The sequence below is a fragment of the Gastrolobium bilobum genome, unplaced genomic scaffold (genome assembly GCF_033153095.1).
Source record: "Gastrolobium bilobum isolate Gb01-03AN ecotype WA unplaced genomic scaffold, APGP_CSIRO_Gbil_v1 utg35590, whole genome shotgun sequence".
Classification (NCBI taxonomy): Eukaryota; Viridiplantae; Streptophyta; class Magnoliopsida; order Fabales; family Fabaceae; genus Gastrolobium; species Gastrolobium bilobum.
The window spans coordinates 337,301-355,371 of NW_026898223.1; the positions used below are offsets into that span (position 1 = coordinate 337,301).

The 18,071-nt window shown below is 36.4% G+C and overlaps 2 protein-coding genes across 2 annotated transcripts; one reads left to right on the forward strand and one right to left on the reverse strand.

Annotated features, from left to right (window-relative positions):
• Nucleotides 1-143: 143 nt before the first annotated feature.
• On the reverse strand, nucleotides 144-13,083 carry LOC133313979 (uncharacterized aarF domain-containing protein kinase At1g71810, chloroplastic-like). Its single transcript, XM_061515405.1, has 9 exons — nucleotides 12,694-13,083; nucleotides 12,291-12,335; nucleotides 10,452-10,490; nucleotides 9,513-9,683; nucleotides 9,241-9,393; nucleotides 5,214-5,249; nucleotides 3,321-3,619; nucleotides 330-345; nucleotides 144-197 (listed from the first exon to the last, which is right to left on the reverse strand). The coding sequence occupies exons 1-9, from the start codon at nucleotides 13,039-13,041 to the stop codon at nucleotides 144-146; spliced, it is 1,161 nt and encodes a 386-aa protein (XP_061371389.1). The 5' UTR covers nucleotides 13,042-13,083.
• Nucleotides 13,084-16,387: 3,304 nt separating this feature from the next.
• Nucleotides 16,388-17,276, forward strand: LOC133313980 (F-box/kelch-repeat protein At3g23880-like). The gene is made up of 2 exons (XM_061515406.1): nucleotides 16,388-17,077; nucleotides 17,205-17,276. The coding sequence occupies exons 1-2, from the start codon at nucleotides 16,388-16,390 to the stop codon at nucleotides 17,274-17,276; spliced, it is 762 nt and encodes a 253-aa protein (XP_061371390.1).
• The last annotated feature ends 795 nt before the right edge of the window (nucleotides 17,277-18,071 follow it).

Sequence of the window (18,071 nt, forward strand, 5' to 3'; positions counted from 1 at the left end):
GGCAGATAAATAAGTTCCTTTAATATCATGAGTTAGTGAAAAATTCCTTTCCTTTAAACTTGTTGGGCTTAATTAAACAATTTTAACTTTCTAGGGCCCTTTCTTAGAAGCTTATGCTTTCAGGTTAAGTGATTGGCATGGCTTCAGAACACAACAGACCGAGAGGCATATAGCTCAATCCTTGCCACCCATGTTATCTAGTAACAAAAAATTCAGTATAAAGTTGCACATAATTTATATACTTCATCCTCATTTCAAACCTAGAGTCTTGAGGACTTTCAAGGGAGGAGGTGTATGAAGAGTTATTAAAATCATTTTCAGATCCTTACCCTGACAGCTTCAGTACTTGAAAGAAAAGGGTATTTGAAATATTATTGAATTGTGTAAATAATCTGTACAAAGAAGTCTCTATTTATAGAGAATGAAAACCCTAATACTTGACCTAATTCTTAACCTAATGGGCTTGGCCCAATACAACAAATACTAATAATAATAATAAAATAACAAATATTTACAACACTCCCCCTCAAGCTGAGGAATAGATATTTATCATTCCCAGCTTGCTAGTAAGTTCTTCAAATCTGTCTGAAGGAAGTCCCTTTGTCAATAGATCAGCTAATTGACGCCCAGTGGGAATGTATGGAGTGGTAATCAACCCGCTATCAAGTTTCTCTTTGATGAAATGGCGGTCGACCTCAATATGTTTAGTCCGATCATGTTGAACCGAATTATGAGCTATACAAATAGCGGACTTATTGTCACATAGCAGCTTCATAGGTCCCTCACATTTTATTTTGAGATCATCAAGTATAATTTTCAGCCACAGTAACTCACAAATGCCTTGAGCCATAGCTCGAAATTCAGCTTCTGCACTTGATCTGGCGACCACATCTTGTTTCTTACTTCTCCATGTCACCAAGTTACCGCAAAGAAACATGCAGTAACCAGTGGTAGAACGACGGTCAGTCACGGATCCAGCATAATCAGCATCAGTGTAAACTTCTAAAGAGAGATTGCCGTCACGTCGGAATAACAATCCTTTACCAGGAGTAGCTTTAAGATACTGCAGAATTCTCTCTACTGCTTGCATGTGTTTCTCCTTTGGATCGTGCATAAACTGACTGACAACACTAACAGCATAAGCTAGATCTAGTCTAGTATGAGCCAGATATATCAATTTCCCAACTAGCCGTTGATATTGTCCTTTATCAACTGGAGGACTCTCTTCTTCATAGCCTATCTTGTGATTCTGCTCAATAGGAGTATTAGAGGGTTTACACCCGAGCTTTCCTGCTTCTTTGAGAAGATCAAGAACATATTTCCTCTGGCTAATAAAAATTCCTTTCCTTGAATGAGCTACTTCTATCCCTAGGAAATATCTCAGTTTCCCAAGGTCTTTGACTTCAAACTCAGAGGCAAGCCGTGTTTGCAGAATCTGTTTTTCTACAAAATCATCACCTGTGATAATAATATCATCAACATATACAAGGAGCACAGTAAGCTTCCCATTATGGGAGTGCTTGAAGAAAAGAGTGTGATCTCCTTGACTCTGTCTGTATCCTAAGGTCATCATAACCTTAGTAAACCTTCCAAACCAGGCACGAGGTGACTGCTTCAATCCATACAAGGCCTTTTTTAATCTACAAACTTTATTTTCTCCCTTCACAGAATCAAAACCAGGCGGGATTTCCATGTAGACTTCTTCTTCTAACTCACCATTGAGGAAAGCATTTTTCACATCAAATTGATTTATATCCCAATTGTAATGGGCAGCAAGGGATAACAAGACTCTCACCGTATTCATCTTTGCAACTGGAGCAAATGTTTCTTCATAATCAATGCCATAGGTTTGAGTGTAACCTTTGGCAACTAATCGAGCCTTGTATCTCTCAAGAGTTCCATCAGAATTATATTTCAGGGCATAAACCCATCTGCACCCTACTGCTTTCTTTCCATTAGGTCTATCAATAACCTCCCATGTTTTATTTTTCTCCAACGCATTCATTTCCTCTTGCATGGCTTGAGCCCAATTCCCATCTTTCAAGGCTTCATGTACTGATTTTGGGATTGCAATAGAGTCTAGTGCTGAAACAAAGCTTTTGTGCTGCACAGAAAGATTAGCAGAGGAAACAAAATGGGAGATAGGGTATTGAGTACAAGAGGGACAGGAGGGACAAGATTTCTTGGCACAAGCTCTTTTTCCTTTTCTAAGAGCAATGGGTAAATCATCAGAATCAGTAGTAATGGGTAAGTCATCAGAAGTATTAACATCATGATTAGAAATATGAGATTCAGGACTTACCAGTGGTTCAGACGATTGAGGTTGCTGCTGAGGCAATGTGGGTTGTTTCCTTCTTTGATATACCAACTCAGGTGTCATAATCTTCCGTATCTCTGGTGTACTTGATGTATCAATCACAGGAGAATCAGTCACAGGAGGATTACTCACAGGAGGATCAGACACAGGAGGAACAGACACAGGAGGAACAGGACCAAGAGGAGGATACACTGACACAGGTAAAGGAGTAGACACTGAAGATTCAAACTCAAAGAAGGGAGGTGATGAGATTTCTGGTGAAGGATTCTCCCCCTGAAGATGAGGACCTTGGAAAAAAGACTCAGATTCCTGAAATGTAACATCCATAGAAACAAAAAATTTCCTACTACTAGGGTGATAGCACTTGTAGCCCTTCTTATCAGGAGCATAACCAAGAAAAACACATTTAATAGCCCTAGGGTCCAACTTACTGCGATGATGTTTATGAACATGAACAAAAGCAACACACCCAAACACACGTGGAGGAAGACTCATAATTGGAATAGAAGGGAAAAAAGAAGTCATAGAGTGAATAGGACTTACATGGTCAAGTACCCGAGTGGGTAAACGGTTGATCAAGAAAGCTGCAGTAAGAATAGCATCTCCCCAATAGTATTTGGGTACATGTGTCTGAAACATTAATGCACGAGCCACTTCAAGAAGGTGGCGATTTTTTCTTTCAGCAACCCCATTCTGTTGGGGGGTGTCAACACAAGTAAGTTCATGAATCATACCGTTATTTCTTATAAATTGGGAAAAACTGTGATTAACATATTCAGTACCATTATCTGTTCTTAATCTCTTGATTTTTTTACCAAACTGGGTCTCAACCATTTTATAAAATTGAAAGAACAGTTGTGGTACCTCAGACTTTTCATGCATTAAGTACACCCAAGTTACACGAGTGCAATCATCAATAAAAGAAACAAACCATCTATTTCCAGAAGCATGAGGGACTTTAGAGGGACCCCAAACATCAGAATGAATAAGATCAAAAGGTTCAACACTCTTAGTAATACTAGAAGGAAAAGACACACGATGATGCTTAGCAAATTCACAAACATCACAATGAAAAGACTCAACAGACTTAGACAAAAACAATGACGGAAATAAAGATTTGAGTAAACTAAATGGAGGATGACCTAAGCGCTTATGATGAAGCCAAATCAAAGAATCAGCAGTTGATTGACCATGAGACATCAAGATGTGATATGTTACTTTATTTGCAGGAGATTGTGACACCAGATAGTACAGCCCACCTTGCTCTTTAGCACTACCAATCGTCTTCCCCGTGGCGAGATCCTGAAAAACACAATGGGTAGGATAGAAGGTTACAGTACAATTCAAATCTTTTGTAATTTTATGAATCGAAAGAAGATTCGTGGAGAGTTTAGGAACATGAAGAACATCCTTAAGATGTAAGGACTGATGTAAGTTTATGTCACCAGAACCCGCAACTGATGTATGAGAGCCATCAGCTACGGCTATTGTATGAGTTCCAATGGTAGGATGATAAGAAGTAAAGGAGTCAGCACAACAAGCCATATGATCAGTAGCACCAGAATCAACAACCCAAGAATGTTTAAAATCATTACATGAAGAAATGAAAGAATAAGTTTTGGAGCTCATACCAGTCATAGTCAAAGTACTAGTATCAGATGGCTTACTTAAAGAATCAAGGAGGGTTCGGAGCCGTTCCAACTCATCTGGACGAAATGCAGAATTTATTTTAGAGGAAGTAAAATGTTGTTGACCATGCATGCTATTCATCTTTTCTAAGACAGATTGCTTTCCATGGAGGCGAAAGCATAGATCCTTTATATGACCTGTTCTTTTACAATAAGAACACCATCGATCATCTCTCTTAGGTTCAGAAGTTGCACCATCAGAAAACTTTGTAAAGGAACTCCTTTGAGAAGAGGCCATACTGCACAAAACTTGTCAAAGAATAGCACCAAGAAGCCAAAAAATCACAAACAAATACTAAACAACGTCAGATCTGACTGGAACAGTAACACAGCGGCCGAAACAGTAACACAGTGGCCAGAACAAATACCAAACAACGTCAGATCTGGTCGGAGGCAAGAAATTGGTGAAAGAACAAACTCCAAGAAGCCAAGAAATTCGGAAAAAATACCAAACGATGTCCGATCAAAGTGGAGAGCACAGATCCAGAGCCGGCTTGGAGAGGCGATCAGAACCGTGGTGGTCCGCGGCCGATAACCACCGTCACGCGCCGGTGAAGCTGGCGGCGCGTGGGATTCACGCGCAGAGACAAGGGTGGCGCGTGGAGGCGCGTCTGACCTCCGATGGTGCTGGGTTTTTCAGGCAAAGGTCGTCCGGCGAGCGCGATGGTTTCTGTGGCTGTTCGGAGTGAAGAATCCGCCGGAAAAAAGGGTCCAATCGCGATGAACAGGTTCTGTACGGTGGTTCTAAGCTTTGAAAGTTGATTCTGTGAACGTTTTTTCCTTCTTGTGTAATAGACAAGAAAAAAGAAAGAGGAACACTGAAGGAATGGTCTTCTCGGTCCAAGAGGTTCCCGGAAAAAAAAATTCCGGTGGCGGCTGATGGCAGCGAGAGACGTAAAAAAGAATAAAAAGGTTTCGTAGGCGCGGAAGCAGAGCCCTCAGGATCGAGAGCTCTTATACCAACTTGAAAGAAAAGGGTATTTGAAATATTATTGAATTGTGTAAATAATCTGTACAAAGAGGTCTCTATTTATAGAGAATGAAAACCCTAATACTTGACCTAATTCTTGACCTAATGGGCTTGGCCCAATACAACAAATACTAATAATAATAATAAAATAACAAATATTTACAACAATAATAATAATAAAATAACAAATATTTACAACACATAGTTGTGGTGAAAATATAAGAAAACTAATGCATACCCGGAAAAGACTTGATGCCCACTCATCAACAACTGCCTGCATATATACAAGGCCATGATCAACAAACTGATACAATATGGAACTGCAGAATGCACATGCACACAGATAAATACAAAGATGGATGGATATGACACCGAGTGTGTATGATATGGGCAATATTTATTATGGGGTTTGCTTTTTCTATGGTCAATGTAGATAACTTATCTACAGAGTTATCTACATTGAGCCTAAAACGACGTCGTTTTGAGGCGGAAATCAAGGTATTTTTGTAATTATAATTTATTTCAGGGTTTATAATAGACTTTTTCATTATAATTTTTTAATTTTTTAATTTTTCAACCTAAAATGACGTCGTTTTAGAAGCGAATATAGATAACTTATCTACATTCACTGTAGAAACATTAAAGCCTTTATTATGCCCCCTTATTACTGGGAGTTCATAGAAAAGTAAATAATTCCACATCAACCAGTCTTGAAGCTAAAAGGCATTAGGGGCACTTGAATATAAAATAATATGTTGTGTATTGATCTAATTCAGAGAGTTACAATATATAGAAACTCTAATGGGCTTATATGAAAGGCCCAGACCTAATACAATTAGAATAATTACAGACTCTAATCATATCTAATCAGACTAATCATATCTAATCAGACTAATCATATCTAATCATATCTAATATATTCTAACACTCCCCCTCAAGCTGGTGCGTATATGTTGTGAGCACCAAGCTTGTTACAAATGTATTGAACCTGAGGTCCTCTAAGAGCTTTAGTGAAGACATCCGCTAGTTGATCAGAGGAGTTGACGAAAGCAGTCTTGATTTCTCCTGATTGAATCTTTTCTCAAATGAAGTGACAATCAATCTCTATATGTTTGGTCCTCTTATGAAAGACAGGATTAGAGGATATATGTAGCGCAGCTTGATTATCACAGATGAGATGGGATAGAATGAATGGGTTGTTGATCAAGAAAAGTGACAGCAGCGGAAACTAAGTACCGCTTAAGATCTTGAGAATAACAACGATAACCCTTTTGAAGACGAGAATAACCAAGAAAAATACATTTAAAAGCTTTGGATGTTATGAACAAAACAAGTACAACCAAAGACATGTGGGGATAGAGGATAGAGAGGAACATATGGAAGCAATAAGTGATAAGGAATGTCATTATCAAGCACAGATGAAGGCATACGGTTGATGAGAAAAGAAGGGGCAAGGACTGCATCGGCCCAGAAGTAAAGAGGAACATGCATGTGAATAAGAAGAGTCCGTGCAGTCTCAATGAGGTGTCTATTCTTACGTTCAGCTACTTCATTTTGTTGTGGAGTGTGAGGACAAGTAGTTTGGTGTAAAGTACCCTGTTTGGCTAAGAAATTAGAAAAGTCCACAGAAACATATTCCTTAGCATTATCACTACGTAAAATACGAATAGAGGCACCAAATTGAGTATGAATTTCAGTAGAAAATTTTTGATAAATAGAAAACAACTCAGAACGGTTTTTCATTAAATAGATTCAAGTACAACGAGAAAAATCATCAATAAAGGTAACAAAATACCGAAAACCTAAAACAGACACACTACGACTAGGACCCCAAATATCTGAATGAATAATTGAAAAAAGAGCATCAGCTCGTTTATTGACTCGATTAGCGAAGGAAGAGCGTATGTGCTTTCCTTGCTGACATGACTGACAATCTAAAGTCTGAAGACTGGACAAAAGAGGAACCATCTTCTGTAACTTGGAAAGACTAGGATGCCCGAGGCGACTGTGAATGAGTTGTGGAGATTCTGTGAGAGAACAAGCAACAGAAGGACTCGACACAACCAGGTAGAACAGACCCCGTGACTCACGGCCCACTCCAATTGTCTTCCCCGTACCCGGGTCCTGCACAGAAACAGAATGATTTGAGAAAGTGACAATACAGTTAAGAGAGTTGATCAATTTACTAACAGATATTAAATTGTAAGGGATGTTAGGAATATAATAGACAGATGTTAAGGTCAATGAGGAGGTTGGACAGATTTGTCCAATTCCTTGAACAGGAGCCTTAGTGCCATCAGCAAGGGTAAAAAAGGGTAAGTTATCAGAATATGTAAGGGATGAAAAGAGTTCCTTATTACCACAGAGGTGATCAGTAGCACCTGACTCAAATATCCAAGGGCCAAGTGATGCAGAATGAGAAACACAAGCAACGGGATTACCAGTTTCTGAAGCAGAGGCCTGAGACTGAGGAGAGACCTTTCTGAGAAGAGTTTGGAATGCTGCATAGTCTTCAGAGGAGAGAGAGACTGTACCATTTGAAGCAGAATCCGATTGAGCTATATTAACAGCATAAGAAGGTCGCAAGTGAGGGTACTTTGTGTAGCAACGTTCCTCATAATGACCAAGTTGCTGACAGTAATTACAACGAGGTCGCTGACCACGTCCGACTGGGGCTTCTGGACCACGTCCTCCTGGGGCTCCTGGACCACGTCCTCCCGGGCCTTTACCACGATCACGTCCACCTCCAATGTTCCCGCGAAAGTCAGTACGGGAAACTAGAGCAGTAGAATCAACAGCAAAATATGATGCAGGAGCAGATTTCTTATTCAGATTGAGAAGACGCTGATACGTCATTGAAAGATCAGGCTCCCCACTAGTCAAGATAGTATCCGGACATTATCATATTCTTCAGGGAGGCCAGACAGTGTGGCAACCATAAAGAGGCGTTCCACCTGTTTCCGATATGCAGTAGCATCAGTAGGGTAAGGCAACGTATCCAAATATGCCTGCATCAAAGATCGACTCTTGCCAACATATGTCTCCATCTGAATGTCGGATGATTTGCTCAGTTCCATAAACTGAGAGATGATGAAATAGAGCTGCTGAACATCATTAGTATAGAGGTTTTTTGCTTCCTGCCACACTTCAGTACAAGTTTGAAACGAATAGAAGATGTCCAAGACAACTGGATCAATAGATTGCCAAAGGATGCTCAGAAGCTGGTTGTCGATCTTTTCCCAATCAGACTTTTTCTCCTTAGGGACATCAGTAGACTTAGTCGTGAGGTGGCTCCCATGTCCTTGTCAAAAGAACCAAACTCGAACAGAGGTGGCCCAGTTCTTGTAATTAACAGAACCCTTCAATTTTGAAGAGGTAATGGACCCAACATTGGTAGAGAAGATATTGGGAGAATTTTTGACAGGAGGAGGTGGAGAATTGACCTCCGAATGAACAGAACCATCTGCTGCCATAATAAGAATTCAGAAAGATATAAACCGAGTAAATAGGAAAGAACCTGATCACCGATCAAGAAGGGGTGCGCGCAAAAAGTCAGACCCACACCAAAACAACCACAGATCCAGAAAGAGCAGGAGAAGGCGAGCTTCTCTGTCCAAGACGGCCGAAAAAAGCCGCTGGAAAAGGGCTCACGCGCCGGTAGAAGGTGGCGCGTGAGGCCCACGCGCAGAGGAGCTTGGAGGCGTGTGAGAGCGCGTGGGAGGGGCGTTGCTGACCGGACCTCCACATACCTGGTCGCCGGGAAGAGACGGTCCTGATCGCGTGAAGTTTGGTTGGAAAAGTCGCCGAAAAAAGTCTCTGGTGGCCTGAACAGTGATTCTGGTGGCGGGCGGTGGTTCCGGTGGCCGTCGGAGGTGCTGACGCGTTTGGAAAAATTACTCAGAGGTTGTTTACAACCCTAGATGGCTTGCCGGAAGGACGCACGGCAAGAAAGAGGACTCCTAAGCAGTGGGCTTAGGTATTAAAGCAAAAACAAGGTTTCTAAGCGGAAGCGAGGGTCCCCAGAACGAAAGAGCTCTGGTACCAACTTGAATATAAAATAATATGTTGTGTATTGATCTAATTCAGAGAGTTACAATACATAAAGACTCTAATGGGCTTATATGAAAGGCCCAGACCTAATACAATCAGAATATGATTACATATGATTAGTCTAACAGGGGCAATGAAAAACATTTGGGTGCTAATATATATTCTAAATTCTGAAGTTGCAGAAATTAAATTTTAGTCACATACTACAACATCACCTGAAGATCAGTATTAAGTTTGCCTGCTCTCCTTATCAATCCTACCACAAAACGCAATATCAATATGTCAAGGGAAATTGCTGCTTGAACTCCTGGTCTTTGCACTTTAACAGCGACAACCTGTCCTGTTTTTCGAAGCCTAGCTTGATAAACCTAACAGAAGTTCCAATTTTCAGGTGATAAATTTAAAATTAAAAAATATAGACATGTCCTCTCAGAAACTTTGCAATCATCAGCAAGATAAATACAACAATATGACCAAATATACAAACCTGCCCAAGGGATGCAGCAGCTACAGGCTCCGGTGAAATCTCTGAGAAAATTTCATCCAAAGATAAACCAAGTTCTTGTTCTATCATACTGAAAGCAATTTCAGTGGAAAATGGACTTATTCGATCTTGCAGCAGTGAGAGCTCATTTAGATATGATGGAGGTATCAAATCCTACAAGGACAATTTGTGGGAAATTGCATATCCTCATTACAGTTACTGTAAATTAAAGTGGTCTAATCTAAACAGAAAATAAGAAAAAAGTTACATTTCAACGTAACACATTCAGGCATTGCCAACCCATGTAACACAATTTCTTTGAAACTGCACATGAACTCTAAAACACAAGTGAGAAAAGATTTAGAATACAATATTTAAATAGTTAACAGAATGGAACACCCTCGAATCATATACCCAAATATCAATCAAATTTAACACCGGATCAGAAATCAAATTATGAATATTTTCATGTCTTTGTGTTTAGGACATTTGATTCAAGATGGAGAAGGTTTAAAATACAAATATTTGGAAATATGGCACTCTAAATGTTCTACTAAAATTCAGTTCTTTTATTTCTTTATTTTTTTCCCCGTTGCCTTCCGGGGTATCCTTAAGGAAAACTGACAATGTACCCAAACAAGAAAAAATGGCCTCCTGAATGATGTTTATGTTTTATATAGTTTTCAACAAGGATAAAATGAAAAGGAAGTATGAATGTTGCTGATGTTGTATGTATGCTTAAACAGTGTATCGAGGATGGAAGAGCAAAACAAGCTTTATCGCCAACAAGTGAATTACAGTTTTCTGTTCGCCTTCACCTAAACTCTTCTTCTAGGAGACAATTGACATATGAAAGCCATAGAAGAAGGATCATAAATGACCAGAATCAAACAAAAACATGAAGACCCAGTTTAATAATGTAACAGAGAATCAAGAACTTACAGCACGTGATGATATAGCCTGGGCAATTTTGATATATGCCTGCAATATAAAACAGCAATTTACCAAATCAACCATTTATAGACAATAACAATTAATTATATCACATATTTTAGTTTACAGGCATGATGATTCAACAAAAACCATGACTAAAGTAAATTATCATATATATGATCCAGTATCTATAATGTCCTTTCTTAATAATTGTCATGAACCACCTCAAGCAAGAGCCCTTTCGGTTTGAAGCTTTGGGAGAATTGGTTCATGACATGATATCATAGCCTTTATGAACCAAGTGGTCTAGAGGTCCACTCTTCTAATAAAAATATCGAATTTCAGCACAAGGTAGATGTTGGTGCATTATCCATGCTTCAAGCCCAAGGAATTATTACATGAAGGGGCATGTTAGAGATATAATATAAAATCATTCATGTCTCATCACCTAACAGATTAAACTTTTAGGACAATTAGTTCATGACTGTAATATTAAAGACTTTTTTGAATTTTAATCGTCCCTGCCATATTTGATAAGACTGTTGAGGAGTGGTATTAGATAGCTCATCAGAACACACCAGGAAGGTAACAAACCAGAGGTATCGTGCAAGTCTCAATGAAGCCTCCATTTGCGATTGAGTTGAAAGAACAACTCAACATCCAATTTTGTGATGACATTTCTGGTATTATAAAGAACCAATTCAATCCAAAAGCTTAAGCTGTTAGATAAGGTTATATTAATGGTTTATATATCTATAACACATCCCCTCACACGAGAGCCCACTTGGCTTGAAGGGTGGACAATGCACAAACTCACTACTTGTGTTAAGAAACTCCACAAGACTTAATTAATTATTAACTAAATGGGGGGCAGTGAGGATCGAACCCGTGACACCGAGGCTCTGATACCATGTAAAGAATCAATTCAACTCAAAAGCTTAAGCTGTTAGGTGAGGCTATATTAATGATTTTATATATCTCTAACAGGTATCAATGAACACTTGGTAAATTTTGATTTGGAGATAGCAGAAGTTAAAGTTGAAATGAGTCATATTCGGCGTGAGATAAGTGAAATGCATTCTGAGATGAGTACCCAGACTGATGTTGTTATGAAACAACTGAATGAACTGAGTGTAAATATGATGAAAATGAGAAATGAAAGGTACTTTTATGAATCTAATTCACGTTTTGCATTTGGGGTTGAACCGACACTTAGGATTGAATCAAGTTTCTCATTTTGGGTTGAACCAACACTTAGGTTTGAATGTGGTGAGCATGAAGGTTCGTTTAACTCTGATTCTATTAGCACTGGATCCACTGAGAAAAATTCAAATGTATCAGGTTTGACTAAACACCCACATGATCAGAAAGACCTACGTGTTCAGAGGACCAATATCTAGGAATTGAAACATTGATTCATTCTCTCCCCAGCTATTCAACAAGCTAGAAAGAAAAAAAGAATACATATAAGGCACAGAAGGAAACTAAAAACATAAATAAAAATAGGGACAGGAAATAGGACAAGAAAAACAAAAAACATATGAGCGGGGAATTATGGTAATGATCAATTTGGTACCCTTTTAAAAAGTTGGGGGTGCAAATTTTGGAAGTCGAATTTTTAATTAAAAATTTAAACTTATTTCTGAAATTTTCACCTACATTCCAGGGGGCAAATCAACGTTAACCAGTCTAACCCATTTTACAACATATCTGTGAATGAATAACATCAATGACCCTTATCATTACTCAATACAAAGATAAAAAACACCAAGTTCAACGACAAAAGGCATAAAAAAAATAAAAATAAAAATGTTCAAGACTAATATAAAATAATCCAGGATGACATACCGGCCCAAGTTCCACCAATATCCTCCTTAGCTCAGCAGCTCTAACCTGCAAAACCAAACAACAATAAAAAAATAAAATACACGTTTTGTTCACTTCATTGCAAACAGCAATGAAGATTATCCACTCTTGACATTGAGTAATCAATTCTTTCATAGATCTCAAAAACACTCCCCGCTAACAATTACAACCCTTTTCTTCAAAAATTCTCTAATCCAATAACGTAAACAACTTCCTCCAAAATGGTGTACTCTAAAGATAATAATAAATCATTTTCTGTAAAAATTTCAAAATTTTCTACCCGAATAATAGAGAAACTATTTCCTCCAAACCTACAAAATCACCAAACCTTAATTCACCATAAAAAAAAAAAAAAAAAAAAGAAACCGAGAGAAAATTCCGAAACCTCAAACATTTCATCAGAGCGGTCAAAGAGAGTGTCTAGGTAGCGAAGACCGAACCACTTGCCGAAAGCGAACCCGGTCTGGAGCAAGCGTCGAGCCACAACCAGAGGCTTTCTGTAATAAATGGCCGCAATTTTCGATATTCTATACTCCGCCAGAGAATCCGCCTCCGTCGCGCTCAGCTCGAACAAGTAGCCGGACTTCGCCGTGAACGTATCGGCTTCGCCGCCGTAGGAGGCGGCCGCGCATCTGACGGAGCAGCGGCGGGAAGCAGTTCGGTTTTGAGGTTGAAACCGGAGAGAGGCGAGAGAAGGAAAGGAGGAAAGAGAATGCATGGGAAGGATTAGCATTTTTCAGTTCACAATGCACAAAGTGTGTGTTTTCAAGTTTTGCGGATTGAACTCGGAAGAAAGAGATTATGACTTATGAGAACTTATATAAGTATAGCTAATTTGTTCTTACTACAAGAGAAGGGAGTTACGGTTATGGTTGTTGTGCGGTCATGGCTTCTTGGTGACCTCAAAATTTTAATTTTTTATTGCGATTAGTGAAATAAAAGAAGGACTGTTTGTTAACGTCTCTCTTGTGGTTCTTGTATTATTATAATTGGGTTATGTTTATCTCATTTTACATGAGATAAACATCTCTCCTACACACAAAAAGAGGTTGAGTCCCACCACTTTTTTTTTCTCTCTCCTCTCACATGTGGGTCCCATTTATACTTTTGTTTTTACAACATAAAGTAATTCTTTTCCTACAACATAAGAAAAATATATCTCATTATAATTATTATTATCATCATCGTGTCAACCATATACCAAGAGATAATAGAATATTCTAAACAAAAATTGTGTGAAATGGAAAGGTATGTGACAGATATGTAAAATGAAAAAAAAAATGTTTATGAATACAATATCGCATGTAGATCATCCATGCGTCACATAATCTAAACTGATATATTTAATAACGCGTGTGCATATTAATTCACAAAAATGAATATGAATGAATAAAAATAACAATATTTAGTATTTTCTCTTATTAGTAATTGAGATGATTTAATGAAAAATAATAAATATTATTTTGATTCCATCAATTTCAGTTTACAAAAACATGCATGAATATATATAAAAATGTATGAACAAATATTTTGGTATACTAATATCAACGCAACTAATTGTTGATGAGCTCAAATCATTCTCCTTCATCTACTTTTTCACTAATACTTTTAACGGAGATGTCAAATATTGGTGTTGATGGGTAAGAAATAACTTGCTCTAAACAAGAGTTCCAAATGACAGGAACTCAGAGAATAGATCACGCATTACAACCCAAGATTCTCCCTCGAATTTTTCTACCCTCCTATTTCTATAACTGCGAAAACATTTTCTATGTTGTTTTATTTTATTTCTTTTCAACATTTATGAGTTGGTTTGATAAGTTTGGTCCCAATGTTTGGTTTGTAATAGTTTTGCTCATCATCTTGTGTCGGCTACCCTGAAAAACAATAGAAACACTTACAAACATCAATAATTCAAGAGGGTCCTAAACATTCTAATTTTAGAGAATGGATACTCTCGTAATAAAATTTTACATGATCTGATTATGTGAAATTTTTGTGTATATTTTCCTTTTCACATGCATTAAATAAGTGGGGTCCAATTATCATTAATGAAAAAAGAGATAGAGACAAAAATTTCACATGATCAAGTCATGTGAAATTTTAACCTAAGAGGATCCACTCCCCTAATCTTATCATGTGCAAGGTGGACTTAGAGGAAGGGTTATCATTTTATTTTATTTTTGCATTATTTAGTGGAAAAAAATTCAAATTACTACAATTTTTTATTTTTTATTTAATTATAATAATTTAATTTTTTTACCTGCATCAAATATTAATGATTTCATGATATTAAAATGGGAAGCTTGACCCGTTGCTTTATAATCTGGTTAAAATATATATCTTTAATATATTTCTAATTTTTATGTTGAGTAATTTAGGTTGTTTAACCAAATTGTACGCTTTTAAATTAATGTATCAATTTGTCATACTTTATAAATTATGTATCAATCTTCCTCTGTTGGATCAAAGTTAACCAACTGGGCCTCGCAATAAAGTCAAATTATATATGTAGCGTGATGCTACTCACCGTTTGATATTTATTTGAATAAATAAGGCATTGAACTGAGCAAATAAAGAAAGAAAAAGAAAATCAATATCATATTTTCTATAATAAGGTAAAAAAAGAAGAAATCAATATCATATCAGGATAATACGGAAAGAAAAAGAAGAATCAATAATAATAATATTATTATTATTATTATTATTATTATTATCAATAATAAATTTGATATTTTTAAATTTATAAGAGCTTTGAAATATTATCGTATAACCATATTAATATTATTAATGAATATTGATTTTACTTTTTCCTTCCTTATTTACCAAACAAATTTGAGGACATTGAATTTTGAGGACAGAAAATGAAAACATTAATAGTTAAATTATCATTGTCAATAATAAATTTGATATTTTTAAATTTAGAGAGATTTCAAAATATCACAATATAAATGAGAATTACATTTCCTAATCCTTGAAAATTCAAAAGTAATAATATAATTTTTATTTTTTCCCCTTAATTATACGACAGCAAAAAAAGAATATAGTGGATAGGATTTGTTTTAAATAAGGGAAAAATATTTATGCAGTTGATGCAGATAAATTATCTGCATTTATTTCCAAAACGATGTCATTTTGGTATTAAAATCTTAAAAAATTATAAATATAAAGATTATTATATTCCTGAAATAAATTAAAATTATAAAAACACCATTATTTCTGTTCAAAAAAGACATCGTATTGGGCTTACTGCAGATAAGCTTACGGCAGATAACTTATCTGCAGTAATTGCAAAAAAAGTAAAAGGAAAATATTCAATAGGCAAATGATCATTGCTAATAATATATTTAACATTATTAAATTTATAGAGATTTCAAAATATATCTGTATATACGAGAATCATATTTCAAAATCATTGTAAATTAAAAAATGATAATATAATAATATATTGATTTTTTTCTTATTCGTAAAAAACTTATTAATCAAATAATCATAATAATTTGATTTTTTTTATATTTTTAAAAAAAATTAAAAATTAGATCAGACAATTAATAATTGTTTATAATTTTAAATATTATTTAACCTAATAAAATAATATTAATTTAATGTCAATTTAATCAATGTAATCTTCTTTTGATAAAAAAAAAAATTTGGTAAGCTCTTCTTTTGATATTTACTTGAACAAGTAGAGGTCGACTTTAAAAAAATAAATATATAATTCAAAAATAAGATAAATTAGTAATTTTTTTAAAAAAGGCAATATATTTTAGATGAGCCAATAATACGGGCTTTTACCCAATTAGTTTTTAATGTTATGGGTTTTTTCAATCTACGGGTTCTAGTTTTTTTTTCTCATATAATAATGGGATTTATTAGTTTCTTTTTTCACGTAAGCTAACTATCTTATGTTATAAATAGGTTGGTCCATCATTACAAGAAAAAGAAAAAAAAGATGGGAACATAATAGAAAGCATGTTAAGGAGAATAAACAGGGGGCGTTTGTCACAGAGGAGAAGACTGAAGAGTACTCTCCTCATCAGTCATCATCATCAAAGCCAGCCACCAGCAACGTCATCGCAATGTCTGATTTTGTTCCGGAAGGTATAGTGGAGGAAATCCTCCATCGCCTACCGCCAAAAAGCATTGGAAAATGTATGGCAGTGTGCAAATCTTGGAACTTATTGATAAAAAGCCACAGCTTCGTTTCCTCGTATCATCAAGCAGCACACACTCCTCCTCCTCTCTTCCTTGTCAAGACCTCACTGTATCAGGGTTTTCTATGCTCCCAGTCCCCACCAAATATCGAATGCTTGTTTTCAATTCCTAAAGTTAAAGATGTATCCAGGTTTGTGGGCGCTGTCAACGGCCTCGTTTGCCTCAATTCCTACCAACCTGGACGTGATTCCAACATGAATTACATCCTCTTTAACCCTCTGATACGGAGACACCTCCAACTCCCAATCTCCCAAACATTGTATAACTCAGGCAGAGATCTCAATCTTTGTTTGGAGTATGGATTCGATCTTGGTTTGGGGTATGGATTTGGGTTTGATTCCAAGAAGAAAGATTTCAAGGTGGTACATATGTGTTACACTCGCGACTTCAAGGCTCCTCCTAAGGTGGAGTTGTATTCCCTCAACGAAGGTGCTTGGAGGGTTCTTAATACTCCATTCGTGAAACCAACACTCGACCAATATGTATTTTGTTACGTTCGCCGTTGTGGGCAACAATTATTTTTCCAGGACAGTGTGCATTGGCTTGTCAAAGAGGTAATGTTGAAAGAATTATTTCAACCCAAAACTTTAAAGCACTAATGCTTTCTTTATTGCATTTTTGTTTTCAGTTGGTGGATTAAGATTATTTATTATTTATTGGGTTGTTTATACTGATATGCAGTGCGGGGACGAGATGATGAATCAAATTAACGCGAAAGCTGAAAAGGCAGAATTTGATAGATGGTGGATATAGTAGGAGGTGAAAAAGTTCCATGTGAACCAAAATCCCACATTAAATCTAGGATTATGCTTTTATTTTAATTTCTTTTTCCTTCCTAATCTAGTTATATTGAACATTTGTTACATGATGAGGAGAATCATGAAAGCCATTGCTGGTTGCTATATATATTTAATAAGTTATCTAGGACATCAGCGTTATCCTTGTCGATTGCCAAGACTGATCCTGACTTTTTACATGCTATTTAGTTGGATAAAATTGAGCAAGATTTACATGTGTATTATTCACTATATCCCCATTTTCCTAGTCTGTGTCCGCTAGATTATTATTACCATTAGCTGAGGTTCTTTTTTAGGGAAATTAATGGGAAAAAAATTAATTTAATGATTTTATATAAAATAATTATGTCTTTATTACAGTTTTGAGAATAATTACGGATCTATTGCACAATGTGACGCTCCTTTTGAGCGTCACATGTGACGCCTCATTTAGAGGGAGACGCCCCAATGAGGCGTCTCTCATGAGGTGTTGACACGTGTCATAATTTTTTTCCAAAAAAAAAATAATTTAATCATAAAACTTCTGAAGGTCATAACTTTTGATTCGGGTATCCAAATCAGGTAATTCTTTTTTTGATTCCATATAACTTTTCGAGATCTACGCAATGACATCTCATTTGAAATATTTTATTACTCACAAACACAATCTTAATTTGTAAAAATGGTATTATAAGAGCGGTTAAACTCAGAAGCCTCTGAGTTCTGGATTTGTGATTTAATATAAAAAAATAAATAACATTTTGATTTGTGA